At 46.9% G+C, this 18,983-nt stretch overlaps 1 protein-coding gene across 3 annotated transcripts in view; it reads left to right on the top strand.

Annotated features, from left to right (window-relative positions):
• Positions 1 to 14,517, top strand: part of nr6a1a (nuclear receptor subfamily 6, group A, member 1a) — a 45,798-nt gene extending 31,281 nt beyond the window's left edge. The window contains exons 1-9 of one of the 3 annotated variants that reach the window (XM_084690539.1): positions 2,207 to 2,359; positions 10,073 to 10,303; positions 10,718 to 10,773; positions 11,269 to 11,435; positions 12,137 to 12,367; positions 12,481 to 12,735; positions 13,719 to 13,840; positions 14,085 to 14,237; positions 14,370 to 14,517. In XM_084690539.1, coding sequence (XP_084546665.1) covers positions 2,344 to 2,359; positions 10,073 to 10,303; positions 10,718 to 10,773; positions 11,269 to 11,435; positions 12,137 to 12,367; positions 12,481 to 12,735; positions 13,719 to 13,840; positions 14,085 to 14,237; positions 14,370 to 14,506 — 1,368 coding nt within the window. In that variant the 5' untranslated portion in view covers positions 2,207 to 2,343 and the 3' untranslated portion in view covers positions 14,507 to 14,517. Of the gene's footprint in view, positions 1 to 2,206; positions 2,360 to 10,072; positions 10,304 to 10,717; positions 10,774 to 11,268; positions 11,436 to 12,136; positions 12,368 to 12,480; positions 12,736 to 13,718; positions 13,841 to 14,084 lie in introns of those variants that run through there. The other 2 variants (XM_084690538.1, XM_084690537.1) reach the window with 2 other exon arrangements.
• The last annotated feature ends 4,466 nt before the right edge of the window (positions 14,518 to 18,983 follow it).

Here is an 18,983-nt window from a genome sequence, read left to right as displayed (position 1 = left end):
CTGTTCCGGTCATACAGGCTTTTCATTGCCTCAGAGGCATCCTACACTGGAAGGCTGTGTGTGTGTGGGGGTGGGTATGTGTGTGTGTGTGTGTGTGTGTGTGTGAAGGAAGGGGGGGTGAACAAAAGACTCCCCTTTGTAATGTTTAGGGAAATGCAAAAACAACACACAAAAAGCTCTCTCAAATTGACAATAGATCAAATTTGCATTACAGCCAACAACTTTAACATGATCGCCATTGTTTTCCCAGCCTTTGTGTACTAGTTTGTCTTGGGGTCAGTGTTGGAGTAAGGTCACAAAATGGTGTCGTGACATTTTTTTTTTTTTCATACATTTTTCCTGACGGTGTTGGAAAATTCAGAGTGTTGCGAAAAAACAAACAAAGTTAGATGCTTCCCATGGATTTCAAGAGGCATCTGAGTCCCTCTTGTGTCCTTTTTGGGCGGAGAGCCTGGGTCATATATCTCCACTATCACCACCGACTGGAACTGCTTAAACCAGAGGCAGTTTGAGAAGACCAGTACGCGTTTCTAACAAGCCTGGAGCCCTCCATGAGACGTTGAAATATAGCCTCTACCTGACCTCTGCCGAGAGGGAGCCTTCCACAGCACCCGGAATGACATCCCTCGTCATGCCGCAGCGACAACCAATCAGCTCTCGCCATCGTCCCGTTTTCCACCGACTTCAAGGTTAAAGGCAACATGGCTGATTATGCTTTTGTTTTTCGGCGGCGTGTGCAAAGGGGGGAAAAGGTGCTAAGGTCAAGGGTGACTCATGGTCGGTTCCCATGCCCCCCCCCTTCCTATTAGATTTCCTATTAGCATTGACGACATGAGGTTATGCCTTTCAGACCCAAAGCGCCAACACAGGGAAAATCTGATGAAGATGGAATTAAATGGGTTTCACTGTAATTGTAGTACTGTATTACTAGTCAGATCATTTTTTAGAAGGACTGGAGGAATTACAGAGAAGGTAACAGTTTGCATGATTAGCTAAGTGGGAAATAATGTAATTTTTCATCCAGGCAAGGCAAGCTGTTATGAAGCGTGAGCGTTTGTACCGAGCGCTGCGCGCAGACTGGAGATTAAAAGCCTAAGCATGGCCTATCCTAGACCTTGCCTTTGACACCATGGCATATGGTTCGAGACTCTTAAGACTAGGGTTTTAGTGTCCAGTAATCTAGGAAAACTATGAGACTTGTGGATTTGGGCACCACAGTTTGGTCACGGCAGTATTGCCACGAGCGCGTTCGCTGGTAATGCCAACCCATCAGAGTGGGACTCGATCGTGCTCATCAGAAACACTCGTACACAATCGTGATTCCTCCTGTCTCAGTTTATTCCACCTGTACCTCTCTAACTCGCCAGTGGCATTTGAATGTGAAAAGCCTCTTATGTGTGACTTACTAGGGTGTGTCATTAGCATTCAAATCGGGGAGGGGGGGTTGGAGGTGAATTGGAGGCTGGGGGCGGTGAGAGAGTGAACAAGTGGTGTGAGTAGGGTGGAGCCCTGGAGGGTGGACTAGGAGGGACCTGGCTGGACAGGACTAGTGAGTCTAGTAGTGGTGTGGTCCCTTGGGGAAGAGGGTCGAGTGTATTAGGATAGTGTAGTGTTACTGGATCTCCAGTACAGCAGACAATGTAAAGTCCACTAAGGCAACACTGGACTTTCAACATGGCTACCTAAAGAACCCTCTGAAAGGAATGAAGGAAGAAACTCCACTGGATGGTAAGACAAGACTGTATTTTGTCAGAAAATTACTAGGGTTTTTCCATAAAGTCAAAATGGCTGATTTAGTTTTACTAATTATTTTTTTTCTTCGAATTGACTGTATTTGGAGTCATACATTCCTTAGATTCCTGCCTTGGGTTGGTTAATTCTTGATGTGTCCACTGACTGAGTCACTCAATTAGTTAATGTCAGTGTGTTTTGTCAGTCTAAACCTGTGTTTATGTTTGGACATGCACTTTGGTCCTCTTCCAGAAAGTGCCAGAGGCAGGGTGAAGGAGGGGAGGCCAATTTGGGTCCAGGGAGCATTGTTCCAATACAGAGAAAATAGGGCTATCAGTTCCACCCAAATAACCCCTTGCCGTCATTGGACCTTAAGCCAAGCAGTGACCCTAGGGCATGAACTCTGTGGTCATGTGACCGGGCTGTAAAGTGACCAGTAGTTCTAGCTTAGCCTACGTGCAGATAGACACAGGCTGTCCAGGGAGGCGGTTGTATCAGGAGAGAGAGAGAGAGACAGAGAGATCATGAGCCTGTGGCTGCCTTGTCCTATGGGTTTTCTTTAACGATATCCATTGCTTGAATGGAGAGCAGGCAAACTGGAAGAAGCATGAAATGGAACCATGGGAAGGTAAGGGAGGATGGGAGAGTGAAAGGGGTTGGGTCTATTGGCTTAATGGCCCCCATACTTTAACTAAGCCTAATTATGTGTAAATGAGAGAGCCCTGTTGTGTTGTCTAAGGAAGCGAATATACATTCTTGATTTACATTTTCACCGTTCTACATTTTGATTGTGGATATTTACTTGGAATAAGATCATTGGGATCTTAGTTTTATATTCAGTTATAATGGTTCAACCTTGTTATTTTACTAGTCGTGAAATATTTCCCCCCAAGTTGATTCTGCAATGGGAATGAATAAAATGATTGGCATGTTTTAGAGGATTCTGCAAATTGCTCATGTTGTACACCAGTATCTCATATCAACTACAGCACCCAGAATTAAACATACCCAATTACAGAGTCAGTATTATCCTAAAGTGTATATTTGTGTATTTGCTGGTGAAGGTTTTTGTGAAAGTGCAGTTGTGGTGTCGATGGCTCTATAGATATCTGTATAGATAGCTCCGTGTTGCCCTACATCTCTTGAGTGTTGTCCCAAACGTATTGATCTCTGGTATGTGCCTCAGTGGACCATCTGGAAAAAGGCTTTGTACACCGTCAGCAATGTTTATATGATGTTAGGATTAGTCTACTGGGCAGTGTTAACTCTACTGGGCCTAGATAGGAGCAACACTATCTCCACACCCAGGGTTAAAGCTGAAACAGAAGACAACAAGGTCCAACAGAAAGATCTCCATGGCTACTGCCGCTTGTCAGAATATGGACATGCCGCTGCAGGGTTCATACAGTGACTAATCATTTAGTGGCATAAATAATTCAATCGTTTGGTGATCGAAGGAATTAACAAGTCTTCCCTCAAGTTGTGTGTTCCTCATTCTGAGGATTGGGTGATCTTTTGTGTGCTTGGAATCAGTTTAGTTACGCATGTCACAGTGTGGTAGCGTGGAACGGTTGGGTTCTTACATCTATTTTGGATCTGGGAGGTTTTGGGCCTGTGATGTTTTCATTATTCAGGAGCAAGGTTTTTTAAAAAAAATTTTATTCTTCGTGCCAAACCTCAAATGGTTTGAGTCACATACATTATTTCAACCTGTCTTTTTCCCTTGCAACGCCGGGCCTATCTTCAAGGGGTCGAGTCGATAATTAGTTTTTACCTTAAAATATGCGGGGCGAAGCCAGCGACAGTGAAAACAGAAAATGTCTCTCTGGCAACTGTTAAGAGTGGTTAGTGTATGTGAAGGAAGCACACTGCACTGGGAGAGCCCCTCCCCCGTTCTAATCCCCGGTAAACAACCAGAGTATTCCAGGGTGTTCCTGCTCAAGCCGAGAAAGGGTTAATTCAACTCTGTCTTTCATCATGTAAGGGCGACCAGGGCTGCCTCTCTCTGCTTGTCGCTCAGCGCACCACGTCACTTATTACAAGGTCTTCTTTGAACAGAAATTCCTCTCTCTTCTCCACTGTGTGTGTGTGTGTGATGCGGGGGTAGGGGGATAGAAGCTATGTGAAGATCAATAACGGGGGAGGTCAGGGACCAGGGCACTCTGAAATGCAAGCTATAAATAGCCAACGCCAAAGCCTTCCTTATTATCACTGATTTTGCAGAAACAAAAAAGAGCCCCTGATGTCCTTCACAGACCAAACCATGAAGTCCATGACGTTTCCCGACCTTTGTTTTCTAGGGAAGTGTTGTTTCAACTGCCTACTACACCCATCCCCCAGCAAACAGACTCAACACTTTGAATCTAACACACACAAACACCATCTGATACCCCTTATGAACAAAGGATGATGCAATCAGCTCCTGGGTTTGGACAGTGTTGCTTCAGGTTAATGGTTGTCCTGAGTCACTGTTTGATCAGACACATAGAGGAGATGTCAGTTACGTTTGCACATCGTTATCGAAAAATCTTTATCCCGAAAAACGACTTGATTAGACGGTGTGACGGAACATTCGTCACATTGTTCAACAGGCAAGATGATCATTATTTAAGAGAGCGGAGAATCTCACGCAATACTCCCAAATGTTCTCTCAGAAAATTCAGGTCGAATAGAATGTCGAGGGCTTGTTTCTGTCTTTTTACAGCGTTGCAGGAAGAGCAGCAGGAAGAGCGAGGCCCTAAGGGACAGTTGGAACCTGTGTGAGCGCAGTTCTGGGAGAGCCCCCTCTGATTCAGAGGAAAACTCACATTCATTTAACAGGGCTTTTATATGGCCCACTATTACAAGCGGCCGTGTTGTTAAAATCCACCATGTGGTTCATATCAGGTTGTGCTGACTGTTTAAGCTTGACATTAACTAGCCGAGTATCAAACTGCTTCATTGGCATTTTGCCAGTATGCTTATGTTTGAAAATAGATTGCTTTGGTGGATGAACATTTGTGTTGGCTAAAGCTTTGACCTGGGATTTAATACATTTTTCTTTACGCAAAAACAAGAACATAGTCCCCTTAATACACTGTTTTGCTTTAAAATAATGATCGTCCAGACTGGGGGTAGTTTTTCTACAGATATGTGAATGAGCAAACCTAATCTGCCTCCTTCCCAGCTGTAGTGAGGACAGCTGATTTACCTAGAGGCTTAACAGAAGAGAAACACCCTGAAATGTCAATAGAGATTGATGAAATTCCAATATTAAGATCAAAGACCTGTTAAAATGTAGCCTTAGATGTATACATCAGGAAAATCAATGGTATTCTCCGAAGAATTCACTATTTTAAAATGACAGCTAAGAGGCAGTGTACAAAGCAATTAGTGAGTTTAGTCATTCTGAACACAATACTTTTGTGGTGGATTGTTTTTCTCTACCTTTTTTTTTTTTTTTACCAAATAGTTGTACATTTCTCAATGTAACAACATTAGAAAGATGTTAAATAGCAAGGTTGTAAAATAAACAATTGAACTGATGTGACAACTTGCTGATTCCCATCAGTCTAACACCGTCCTGCTTAATACAGCGTTCATTTGCATAATATTAACACTGGTGTTGGCTAGTGTAATTACCCAATGCTAATGACCCAGCCTGTAATCCCTGTTCAGATCTCAGTACACAACCCAGAGACTATGTTTCATCCAGTCAGCAGTGTCAACAGGCTACCATTGTGATGACTATGGAGGAAATCTACAACTTTATGGAGGTTAAAAGATTAACATAACCCCATAGTAAGAAGGAGTCTAAACAGCATGGCGGCTGTGTGTGGGAGTGGAGGTCCTGTGGTGGACTTCACCATCCATTAGCTTCCAACACACAGAGGCCAGGGCTTTTTGTGAACATGCATGCGGCACACTATAGAGAGAAAATGAAGGCTAGCCTCAGGTAGAGGAGCAAGGAACACAGATAAAGAAATAGGGAGAGAGTGAGGGAAGGAGGGAGGGAGGGAGGAGGGGGAGGGAGGGTGTTTGCAACGGAAAAGTACAGCAGATTCATGCTACCCCCGCTCTCTCTCAGCTGGGCATGATTGTGATGGAAACACAAGACAAAACCTCCTTGAGTAAAATTCCCTTCAGTAGCCTTGTCCCTCTGTCACACCCTCAAAGGCTGCTTCAATCTATACGCCAACCTTTGTGTGACAGGGGATTGGACAAAGGGAAGATTTTTGCATGATTCTCTGCTTTCAGGGACACGAAGAAGAAAAAACACTGTGTTTAAACAAAAGATAGAGGCTATTCACAAACAAATTGACAGAAAGAGCAACATGCTATCTTATTTGCGGCACCATCTCCTTAATATACTACTCTATACTACTACACTAGTCTAAACGTAAAACAGTGGACTTGAAAGTAAAAAAAAAAGTATATAGAAAGTATATAGAAAAGAAGTATATCTTGCTCACATTGCTTGGAAAATGTCAAGAATGTTGCAACGGCCATGACGTCGAAACAGAAGCAGTGTTTGTCAACTCCATTGACCCAGGTTTTTTTAAATGCTTGAGTTGCATTTCCTGGTTGCGTTTAAAAGTTTGAAATGAAACCCAGTCTGACCCCTTTGAAACAATGCAAGCTTTAATGGGCCCGGGGGGAGGGCCGGGTGAGGGTGCGGTGAGTGAGGGGTGAGGGAGGGGTTGAGGTCTCAAGACCCCGGCTGTAGAGAGGGTGGAGTTCAAGATGAAGCAAAAGCCTGATTTTACAGCTCTCCCACATGTCCCGTCACTAGGATTTATCACCCCTGTCACATGATCCAGGAAGTGCTGGGGGAGGGGGGGGGGGGGGAGCGGGGTGTTTTCCTTACCAGAACCAGTTCCGGAGACGGAACCAACCAGTTTCAGATACTGGACCGCCGTTGCAGTTGAGGGGGGGGGGGGGGGGGGGGGAGGTGGAGAGGAGGGGAGGGGAGCCTGAGTATGATGTGACACATTGAGATCAAGTGTGTAAAGGTGTGAAGCTGGCGGTTTATATGGTGGCCATGCACTTGAAAGAGAGGGTGATAAATTTAACAAATAAGCCTCTGCCGGGTGTGAATTAAGGAAACTGACAGTCATTGTGTTTTTCTCATTGAAGGAAGTCGGGCATTTCACATGGGATGGTCAATGAAATATATGGTTTTAATGCATTCTTTAAATCACCACATGTGCTCAGGAAGGTAGACAAATGGCCTTTTGTGGGAAACAGGATCCATAGTTTAACTGACGTGATCTTGTGCATGCTTTGTGGCAGTCGACCACCCCCACCCCCCTCGCAGCTATCTGTGCTCAAAGGAAGATAGCAGTTTAAGATGGATCCATAGGTGGTTGGGTCCTCCCTTCTCGCAGACTTAGCGTCTCTCTTCCACTCGGAGGCTTATCTCTTGATTTTGACCTCGAGCTGCTTCTCTCCTGATCCTCTCCTCCGCTCAGTCATGCTCAGGCTTTTCCCTCGGCCCCTAAAGAGCCTCCTTTAATCAGCCTGGCTCCACTCACTTCCCACTGACTCATTAGATCCGGAACATTAACCCGTCGTTGTCATTTTCATACGACACCTGACAGGATTTCACTCGACGGCGTAGTAACGCGTCTCAATCTCAACCCCCCTGTCTTTGCTTCCGACCGTGTCCAGGATTCTTAACTTTGAAAAGTAGCCCGAGAATGTTTTTTGCCCGATCACGTCGGTTCGATGACCGCCGTCCTGGGTGTGTGGAGGATGTCAAAATGTTAATCGCGAGAGAAATAGTTGGAATTGAATGGGGAGGCGAGAGCCCTGCGACCCCGTTGCCTCTGTACAGTGTGGCTACCCCTCCTCTCCAGAGGCTCCCAACCCCATAGCATTTAAATGGTAATCTCAGTGGGCTTTAGAAGTCTTCTATTCACCCTTCCTTATATCCAGTAGAGGCTTTATCCTATGCATTCCTCCCCCACTAATTAGCTTTGGTAAATGAAGCCTCTCTCTCTCTCTTTCTCTCTCTCTCTGTATCTGTCTCTCGCTCTCTCTCTCTCTCTCTCTCTCTCTCTCTCTCTCTCTCTCTCTCTCTCTCTCTCTCGTTCTCTCTCTCGCTCTCTCTCTCTCTCTCTCTCTCTGTGGCAGGCTTAGGGCACAGCTGAGGAGATAGGGCCTCTCCTTTCCCACTCAAGACTGCTCACCAGCTGCCTGTCACGGCGACGCACCCCTTTCCCCTTTTGGTTAATCTTCTGCTTTTAAAATAAAAAAAAGGTGAAAGCATGGCTGGGTCTGTACCCAGGCATCCGTCAAATAGCAATACGATTGATAAAGAGATAAAGCGATGAGTTGAGTCATTTCTGGGGTTGTTTTCCTTTTCAGGATCACGTCACGAATCGTTTCCCCCGTTATTCTCTCTGCGCAGACATTTCCTTTGTAGGCAGGAAACTGCAACAGCCCCTACAGACAGGGCTTCGCCGGGCAATCTCGAAAGAGGTAAAAGGTCAGGACAACGTGAGGTGTAGGTAGCGGGGAGGCTTGTTGTATTGCACAACGCGCTTCTGATAATCAGATTATCAGGCTCGTCTGTTGACCTCGCAGACAGGATTGAACCAGGCGTGTTGGTGGAATCCCACCCAAAGCATTGGGTTTGCTACTGTGAGGGCCAGGCTTGAGGCTAGACGAATGAGTTTGACATGAGGGTCATGGCTATATTCTGCATGAGGCTTTCGGAGAAAAAGAAAATCCTCCTTTGTTGGTGAAAGACTCAAAAAAGGGGAAGACCAACATAGTGTTACTATCTCTGTAATTGGGTTGGCTGGGCAACCTGGTTTACTGATATCATGATTAGAAAGCTGGGTCACACAAAGGTGTGTGTGTGTGTTATCTCTGATGTTTGAACCAAGAGAGTAGCTCAGGCTGTATCCACATCAGCGCACGGCCACATTCTATCTGGAGTTTTTTTTTGCAGAGGCGGGCCATTCACTGTAACCATGGCGTCAACAACCCATCTGTTCCTCCTGCTTTTATGGGGGGGGGGGGGGGGAGTGGTGCGTAGTAGAGTTGATTGGTGTTTTTGTGGTGTGTGTGTGTGTTGGTGAACGGGGGTTTGATAGCAGTAATGCTGTGCACAACATAGCAAAGAGTGGTGAGTTTATGTGCTCAGTAATACTCTGCCTACATAGAGATTTTTATTACAGCCTAGAGGTAGGTGGGGATTAAGATTTTAAACTGCCTTTTGAGTTTGGTGTGCTTAAAAGTGTACTGGTCTGCAGATTGTGGGGTTACTGTGAAGATTAGCAAAGTTACTTAGAACAAACGTCAGGAGTTCATATAAATTAAAGCATAATGTTCTTAGACCCCCCCCCCCCTCTCGCGCGCTCTCGCTCTCGCTCTCGCTCTCTCTCTCTCTCTCTCTCTCTCTCTCTCTCTCTCTCTCTCTCTCTCTCTCTCTCTCTCTCTCTCTCTCTCTCTCTCTCTCTCTCTCTCTCTCTCTCTCTGCTATGCATCACTTACATAGACATGTGAAGCTTCAGGCCTTACAGCGAGGGTTCTGCTCCCACTTTCTCCTCGTTCTCCACGTCCTGCCTGGTCTCTCATGGCCACCACATGTTGTAAAGCTGCTGGGTTAACCTTAAACTCAGAGCACTGTGTCATTTAACCCACTATTTTTGCCCGTCTGTCATTTAGGACATCCTGTTCCACGACTTCCTTGCAGAGAGCCCCTCCCTCGACCAAAAGCCCCCCGAATATCCCCCCACACGTGGTCCAAATTACTGCCCTTACCGAGCCCCGTCTTTTACAACTTTACATTGTGAAACGCTCAGCAGAAACACAGCCCCGTGGCCTTTTTAAGAGAGCAGGTAGGGACTACAGCTGAGAGACACAACACTAACACATGGTGAGGGGGGTTCTTTGTAGACCAGAGATGTGGCTGAAGTGCTGTTGGCCCAGACACTCACCGGAGCTAATGTCATCCTGCCCCTGTGCTTCTGGGAGAAAGGAGAGCCCGTAAGCGAATCAACTGGAAAGGCCTTTGCCATTGTCGACCGTCCTTTCTCTCCCACCAAAGTTGCTGAATAATACATTCAAGGCGTCTTCATTGTTTGTGTTCAGGTTATTTTCGGTCCCACCAACCCCCGCACAACATCGCAGCAGTTTGAACTTAGGAGTCCTTTCAAATAGTTTGGGTTTTATTCTCACTTTGATAAAACGGCCTTCAAAATGGCCGCAGTTACCCGACACGTTTGTCTAATCTAATCCACTTCCGGGGACAAGCTGACTTGGAAAGGGGAAACGACCGACACAATTCGTGTCGTGATTTTGCTCCCGCGTCCTCCTGACTCGACCCTGGCCGCCCGTTCTTTGTCCCCAGATGACCCAGCTGACCAGCGTACCTGCCTTATCTGTGGAGACCGCGCCACAGGCCTGCACTATGGCATCATCTCCTGCGAAGGCTGCAAGGGCTTCTTCAAGCGCAGCATCTGCAACAAGCGCGTCTACCGCTGCAGCCGCGACAAGAACTGCGAGATGTCGCGCAAGCAGCGCAACCGCTGCCAGTACTGCCGCCTGCTCAAGTGTCTGCAGATGGGCATGAACCGCAAAGGTGAGGAGGCAGAAACACGGTTAAACCGGAATTGTCAGTTCCATACTCGGTGAACCTCAGTCAGTGGTGTAGATCTTTGGCGCCCCCTTCTGAGAGGATACGTGTGTTTATGCCTACCTCCAGTAAGTGCTGTTGAATCAGGGGCAAGTTCCTGTACGTAGCAACTGGAGGTACTGAACTTACATTTCACATGAGCTAGTGTTTCACACACACTCACCCCTTTGCTACGTAGATATGTGGCGCCCTCCTCTGGAATGAGACGGTAGGCACAGTTCTGATGTTTGGCCTCATCCAGCACGTTCGTTTGTAGCCAGGAGGTGGTGTTGAAACACCAGGGTTGCCATCTCAGGGACATTGGCATCACCATTTCTAAACATTCTGCAAACGCTAACAGTACTTACGTTTCCTTTTCAGCAATCAGGGAAGATGGGATGCCAGGTGGAAGAAATAAAAGCATCGGGCCTGTGCAGGTAAATTTGTTTTCTTTTCTTTTGTCCTCTGAAGCTGGTGTCGTCATAAATCCCATGAACCTACTGGTCCCATTAACCTGCTGGTCACTGGTTTATTCAGCACCTTCCTTATAAGTCAGATAGCCCCTGGTTTGGGAAAAGCTTGGCCAGGGGTTAATTAGACTGGAGTCTATTCATGTGCCAGTATAGTGTGTGTGTGTGTGTGTGTGTGTGTGTGTGTGTGTGTGTGTGTGTGTGTGTGTTGGCCCACCACCCATGTCTGTTTCTCTTTCACTCAGTTGTCGATGTACCCATGTCCTTGTTTGTCTGTTCATCCAGCTATTCTAAGAAAACCCATTTTCACCCCTGTCAATCAGAATAATTATATTAAACTGATGAATAAAGTTATTGAAAGTTATCATAGGAATGAGTAGAGGCAGTGAGTCCTCTAATGTCTCTTTCTTTCTCTTTCTTTTTTTCTCTTTCTTCCCCCCTCTCCCTCCCTGTCTCACACAGATCACGGACGAGGAGATTGAGAGGATTATGTCGGGACAGGAGTTCAAGGAGGACGCCGGTCTACCAGAGCATACCTGGGGCACCAACGGCGACAGCGACCACAGCTCCCCTAGCAACGGCGCCTCGGAGGGCAACCAGCCGTCCCCGGCCTCCACTCTGTCATCCAAGTGAGTTCATCGACCCCCCCCCCATCTGAATCAGTCCCCATTGTCTGCTCCTCTCTGTCTATGAGGTAATGGGCCCTGACAGCAACGACATCTAATTCCAATGTTTCTCCGTGTTGGCTATGGTATTTAACGCTAAAAGAAAAGAATGCTAAAATGCTAGCTATTCAGACTCGGTGGCTGCGATAACGGCAGATTGAAGCTCGCCCATCTGCTGTTTGTGCTGTGGAGACGAGCTCAAATCTGCAGTCCCCAAGGTTAAATGTCGTCTGTATGGGGTGTCAGTACGGGCTTCGGAGTAAACATGTTATCTCAATCGACTTTTATTACGAAGGTTAATTTAAGTGAATTTGGTTTTTGACCTGTTTGAATGTCTACATGGTGAACACAACAACATAAGTACATTGGTGCTTCATCATTGGCGGTGTTGTTGGTGTGGAATGGAAAGAATATTTCTGAGTGAGAAAACGTTGAGTAGCAGTGTGTGGACTGGAATACTGCGATGGGAATGCACTTGTGCGGGCCTTGTGTGCACTCAAGTAGAAACATGCTCCAAGCAAATCGCAGTAACTCGAAATGTGCCCCATGGAATCCTTTTCAACACAAACAGACTGCCCAGGGTTCTTTTTTGTGTGTGGCGTCTTCCTATTGGTCAATGTACTTTACCGCACGAGTGACCCGACCGTTGCTGTCGCCCCGTCTAGTCGCTCTGTGGAGATCAACGGGTACACGGCGGCCCTCAGGGACCAGTACATCAACACCTCCATGTCCACTCCCTACCAGCTGCTCCCACACCTCTTCAGCTACGCCGCCCAGTCCGGCCTCCTGGCTCCCCAGCCCCGTAGCCTCTACCCCCAGTCCCACCCCCTGGTGCTGCAGCTGGTGGCGGCCGAGGACCTCGCCCCCCTGGCCACGCCCATGCTGATCGAGGACGGGTGAGTTCGCCCCCCCCCCCCCCGTTACGGCTTGGCGCGTTTGTGGCGGAGGCGCAAAACGTCGGTTGGATCCATCCAGCGGATGTTCACCCCCTCTGCCTCCCGTCTCCCAGGTACAAAGTGACCCAGGTGGAGCTGTTTGCACTGCTGTGTCGCCTGGCGGACGAGCTTCTCTTCCGCCAGATCTCCTGGATCAAGAAGCTGCCGTTCTTCTGCGAGCTGTCCATCGAGGACTACACCTGCCTGCTGAGCTCCACCTGGCAGGAGCTCATCCTGCTCTCCTGCCTGACCATCTACAGCGCCCAGATTTTTGGAGACCTGGCCGGCGTCACCGCCAAGTACACACCCTCCGACGACGAGCTGCAGGGGTGAGTCGCCACGGAGGGAGAGGGGGTCATTGAGAGGCCCCTGCCTTCCTGTTTTGGTTTGTTAGCCTAGCGTTAGCTAGTTCAATCGTGTTATTTGTCTTTAGGACAAACTATCTGTGGTTTCTCCGCAAGATTGACTCACCTTCACTTCTTCGAGATAAAAAAAAACCTGTAAGGTTTAAGGCAGTGCTTCACAACGTGCGCTCCGCTTGAATCAGGTGTGTCTGAGGAGGGAAATATCTAGAACATGCAGGACAGTGGGACCCGAGGACCAGGGTTTAGAAAGCACCGGTTGGAACATCGCTCTTATAGAAAGGAACCTATCCTACACTGAGTTGTGTTTCCCTCTGCAACAGAGCGTGTTCTTCCACTTGGTGGATGCGGTATCTCTACAGGGTTTGATGGTATTCCTACCATTACACTGGCTTTCATTGTCTTTGGATGCATGCCAGGGATGCGGTCTGTGAAAGGGAGGACTGACCAGGGCTGTGGCTAGCACTGTCTGGGCCATCATGAAATACACATCTGTCCCAGGCTGACTCAAATAGTGTATTAGGGGTTTAGTGTCTGTGTAAATCAGACTTCAATTATCTGACCCTTTTCCCTCATTTTCGGGACGATTTACAGCCGTATCTTGTTGCTTTGAACAATTTAGCTCCAGTTAACTCATGAAGGTGCTGGTGCGTGATTTGTGGGGCTAGTGCTAAATAGTTGAGGCCCGGACACTCCTGTTGGAGGGACGTGAAGCGAGCAGAGCAGAGGAGCAAAGATAATCTCCTTCTTCGGAGAAGGAGATAATCTCTCCTTTGCCATAAATGATTTATTCCTCTTTTTTTTTACACAGGCATCATTGTAAAGTGTTATAAATCCTATTCAGAGCAGTGGCAGTGTCGAGGACTTATGAGGGAATTTGGGAGACCTGACCTGGTTATTATGGGATGTGCTTGTTAGCATCGATATATGAGTCCTTGTGTCCATCCCAGGTTTAGCGAAGATGGCATGGAGGTGATGGAGAGGTTGATATATCTGTTCCGCAAGTTCCACCAGCTGAAGGTCAGCAACGAGGAGTACGCCTGCATGAAAGCCATCAACTTCCTGAACCAAGGTAACCCAGCCAGCACGTCCCCTCTCCGCTTCACACGCGTCTCAACGGAGTCACTCTCTCTCTCTCTCTCTCTCTCTCTCTCTCTCTCTCTCTCTCTCTCTCTCTCTCTCTCCCTGTCTCTGTCTCTCTGTCTCTCTGTCTGTCTGTCTCTCTCTCCCTCTCTCTCTCCCGTTGGACACGGGACTGCGTTTGAATCGTCCCACCGGGGTGAGATGAAACCGAAACGCTGTCGTTTCTGTTGCAGATATTCGAGGGCTGACCAACGTGAGCCAGCTGGAGCAGCTGAACAAGCGCTACTGGTACGTGTGCCAGGACTACACCGAGCACAAGTACCCCCACCAGCCCAAACGCTTCCCCGAGATCATGATGTGTCTGCCCGAGATCCGCTGCATTGCAGGTAAGTACAGACGCGCGCGCGGGGCGCCCCGCCAGGTTTTGAGCCCCCACCCCCCACTTCCCGTCGTACGTCAGCGATGTGATGTTGTTGTGTCTCTGCGCTCACTATCCTGCGGGGTTGTGTTTTTCTCAGGGAAGCTGGTGAACGTTCCCCTGGAGCAGCTCCCGCTGTTGTTCAAAGCAGTGCTGCACTCCTGCAAGTCCAGCCTCAGCAGCTACAGGACAGGCTCCTCCCTGTGTCTGACCTCTGGTACCTCCCCAGCAAACTGATCCCCCCCCGACCCCCCTCGCCCCCCCCCCCCCCCCCCCCGCCCCTCCCCCCTTCCTTCAGAGGTAACCTGGAGGGACCAAGGTACCGCTCTCCCTTCCTGTGAATGTGACAAGCAGCTTTTTTTTCTCTATATATTTATTACACGACAGAGCTGAATGTATGCTGATTTACACTGTGCACATGCTTCTGTACAAAGGGAAATGCACAAAAAGGTGCGTTGGCCTGTGAAGTTTACAAGTGTGTATCCGATCGCTCATCGTGTCGGTGTTGCCATGGTTAGAACTAGATTTTAAAGATTTATTTTGTTCGGATGGGGACAGATATTATTGAGTTGATAAGTGTTTTGAGACTACCTCAGGAAGATTATGATGCAATTTCAGGTACCTTTTCTGGCTGTTTGAAATTACTTTCCCAGTCTATACCTCTAAACCCTACGGATACTTTCAACCTGTTAATCATATATTATATATTATATCGTATAACATTTCAAGATTTACGGTGAGGTGAATTTTTGTTTTGAGGTGGAGGTTTCATGGGCTTTTCATTGAAATATATCTTATGGGTATTTTTCTACAATCATAGACTGGGGAAACAGAGTGATGTATTGCAAAGTTAAGAGAGATTAGGATTGTTCTTAGCCTTAGTGTTTTGTTGTTCGACCAAAGTGTTATGCAAAAAATCCCTCTCATGGGTTAGGGGGCTAGTTAATAGTTAAACCAAAGTTATTCGAATGAATGAAGAACCAGGATAAGAAATTAATCAACGGTGTCGGGAGAGGAGACCATCTGCTGGACAGTAGCTGGTTCCCATTCTGACCCTTTTTACTAAGACCCCTCCGTAAACCAGTGCCAGTCTCTGTAGCAGCCCCCCCTCGTCTCCTAAACCGTCCCAGAGCTCTGCTCCCAGGTACCTTCACACCCAGAGCTCTGCTCCCAGGTACCTTCACACCCAGAGCTCTGCTCCCAGGTACCTTCACACCCAGAGCTCTGCTCCCAGGTACCTTCACACCCAGAGCTCTGCTCCCAGGTACCTTCACACCCAGAGCTCTGCTCCCAGGTACCTTCACACCCAGAGCTCTGCTCCCAGGTACCTTCACACCCAGAGCTCTGCTCCCAGGTACCTTCACACCCAGAGCTCTGCTCCCAGGTACCTTCACACCCAGAGCTCTGCTCCCAGGTACCTTCACACCCAGAGCTCTGCTCCCAGGTACCTTCACACCCAGAGCTCTGCTCCCAGGTACCTTCACACCCAGCGCTCTGCTCCCAGGTACCTTCACACCCAGCGCTCTGAGCCTCAGCACATCAGCACAGGTTGGCTGGGCCCGTGGGTCTGCACACACGGGCTGGAAACCACTCACAACCGGCCCTGCTTTTCCATCCACACCACGTCTAAAAGGCTGAGTTGTGCCTTTTAGCATGGCCGGCTTTGACCCGTCTAGAGGTGGGTCATTTCTCTTTAGTCCGACTGGTCAGTCTGATCAGTTTGGGGCTTGCTTATGAATTCAGACTGGGCTGATGGGCTGCCTGTTCTCTGTGGCTTGCACATCATCCGTGACAGGTATGCGCACGGTTAAAGAGCCGCACAGACCCATTGGTTTTTATTTACGACGTCTGAGATTTCAACCACTTGAAGTGTCTTTTTGAAGTGCTCAAGTAGCCGTTTCACACACGTACGTTGTTGGAAACTTTGACGAAATGCAGTCCTTGCAACGACTCTCTTTTTAGCGCGCCGCGGGGAGGTTGGAGACATGACCATGACCATGGCCATGGCCAGGTGCCCCCTCCCGGCGTGCTGCTCTCTCTGGTCCTCCTGGGCCTGCATCGAAACAGGGTAAAGTAAGTGTGATGTATTGCATTCAGGAGTTACTCAGTGATCACTATGCTGATGTAATGGTAGGATTTGTAGTTTTGTTAGAATTCAGGACGTTGGAAGTCCTTTGTAGAACGCGTTTTAAGTTTTTTTCTTGTTGTTGTTTATTTTTTATTTTTCTTTCGTTTATTTCCACCAAAAGGGGGTGTCGCTTGGGGAGTTTTTGTTCGCAAGCTTGCAGGGCAGATTTTTCTGGAGGTGTTTAGAGAGAAATATGGCAGATAATGGAGAGGGGTGCAGGACATGCGATTGGTCAGATCAGTTTATTACGAGCCATGCCATCATGGGAGTGCCATGTCTTTCCCTCTCTGGGGATAAAGTGACCATGTGATTAGACGGTCACCGATGCGAATGGTCTACTCTCTCAGGAGTCGTGCATGCCAGTCAACCGTCCATGTCTGGCGTCTGTCCGTGTCTCATGCAGCGATAGTACATGCAGCGATAGCACAGCCATCTCCTCTCCCCCCAGCCTCGCCCTCACTTTCACCAATGCAGTGTACTGTTTGTCATTTATTTTCAGTCGGCCACATTTTCATAATACGTTTTTTTGGGGAGGTTTTGTAAAAAGAAAAGGAAAAAAAAACGTTGTCATGTTTACCCTTGTAGTTTGTTTGTGACTGTTTCGGTTTATTGTTGTTTTGGAGTGAAGATGATCATTTGCTTGAATTTTTTTGATCTATTGTTGTTGGATGTTGGAGGTGATTATACTATAAGAACTCATTCCCTTAAACACACTGTACCCCCCAAGTGTTTGGGGGTTTGCCAACTTACATACGGTCACCGGTATAAGTAACAACAACCTGTTACTGATTTCCTGCCTGCTTTTAGTTGTCATGGACGGGATACTGCACCCAGAGTCATTGAACCCAGAGTGAGGTGTGGACGTGGTCATTCTCAGTGTCAACCTGATTAAGATGGAGCAGTGGCCCTTTTCCTGGGCTGGTCGCAGCATGTTTTTCTCCTAAACTCAGGGAACAGTACTTTTTAGGAACCATGTTTGACGGGCCAGTTCCTGGGCTGCTCTTTCGGCAGTAGAGTAGTTTATCAGTCCTAGAGGCCTAACAACATGAGCAGGCTTCCTAGGTCACCCCAAGTGTCACCCCACTACCTTACCGCCACCATTGTGTTGACCACGCTTGTGTCCTGAATATGTTATAAAGATTCTTGATGATTTTTTGGGGTAACTTTATTTTAATTTTTTTAATGATGTGTATTAACAGATCATGAATATGTCGATTGCAATTTCTATACTGAAACTACCTCTTTTTGTTATGTCATCGGGTTGCTTACTTTCACATACGTACACCTTTTATAATTCTTATTTATTGGTTTCATTGAACCAATGTTCTGTTATTCTGTGTATCTTGCTTCATGCAGTGACCTCTCTCACAAGCGCTGTTATCGTCTTTCCTTTTTTTTTTTTTTTTTTTTTTCTTGCAAAAATACGTTGCCTCATGTTCCGTGCTACCTCAGGCCAAACTGACGGTTAACCCTTTCAAGGGCGGGCCTCACGCTGGCCACTCTGACCGTTTACTCACTCTCTCAGTCATCAGTGAGACCATTTACCACACAGGTCCTCTACTGTTCAGGTATAACTGACCATCTTTCTCTAGCACATTTCTCATGCCATCCATTTATTTTCCAAGGACCCTCTCTCCTTTTTGATTGGTTAGATTTGTTTTCTTTTTCCACACCCTGTTATGATCAGTTCAATACCAGAGATTTCCAGTGGGAGTGAATGTACTGTGTATGTATTCACTTGTATTCCTAGGTAGTATTCATAAATGGAAGTGATCTTATGGCTGTTACCATCATGCTTATTTTTCCGTGTGAACAATTGTGAGTGCATCCTATTAATGTGTGCTATAAACTTTACCTCAATGTGTTCATCCTCTGGCCCAATGGTTTTGTATTATTTCCTGTTATGTATTAACATATTTGTCAAGATAATGTACCAAACAATCTATAAATGGAGTGTAAAATTGGGGTTAAATAATCAGTATCATGTTTGAAAACTCCAATGCTGCTTGTGAATGATTATCAGTTAGAATGTAATAGTGTTCTGAATGTAATTGACTGTTTACATGCTTTCCCTTTAGCCACCTGACTGACTCACTTTGCAGAGAGCCAGTGTTCTTCATCAAGTATTAAACCAACTGTCTGTCACCGAGTGAGTCGGTTGATTTCAGGAAGAACTTGGTGTCATCTCCCTAAGTGTTACATCGGTGTTATAAATCATTCAGACAGGTCCGTCATCTCAGAGCTAACGGTGGGAAATATTAGATCAGTGGAAGAGCAGTAAAATCATTGAATATATCTCAGGGAATAACTTGTTACAGATTTCCACTGCCTAATACTGCTTGTCGTGTTTCTCAACAAGTTCACGAGGAGCTCTCTCCTCTAGTTACTTTAACTACCTGTGAAGAATGAGATCCATATGTGTTTAAAAGCATGTTTAGAATGTTTTAGGACTTGAAACCAAATAAATGTGAACGTTATGCAACTGTTTCTTTGTCCCGAGTTTTCATTGTTTTTAATCTATCTTTCACATTTCATTTTTGCGAAAACCATTTGGATTATTTATAATTGGTGATACAACCACTTTAG

The sequence above is a fragment of the Hypomesus nipponensis genome, chromosome 24 (genome assembly GCF_054491055.1).
Source record: "Hypomesus nipponensis isolate SF chromosome 24, ASM5449105v1, whole genome shotgun sequence".
NCBI classification, from domain to species: Eukaryota; Metazoa; Chordata; class Actinopteri; order Osmeriformes; family Osmeridae; genus Hypomesus; species Hypomesus nipponensis.
The sequence above is the reverse complement of the archived record's forward strand: the minus strand, read 5'-3'. Positions and strand labels throughout refer to the sequence as shown.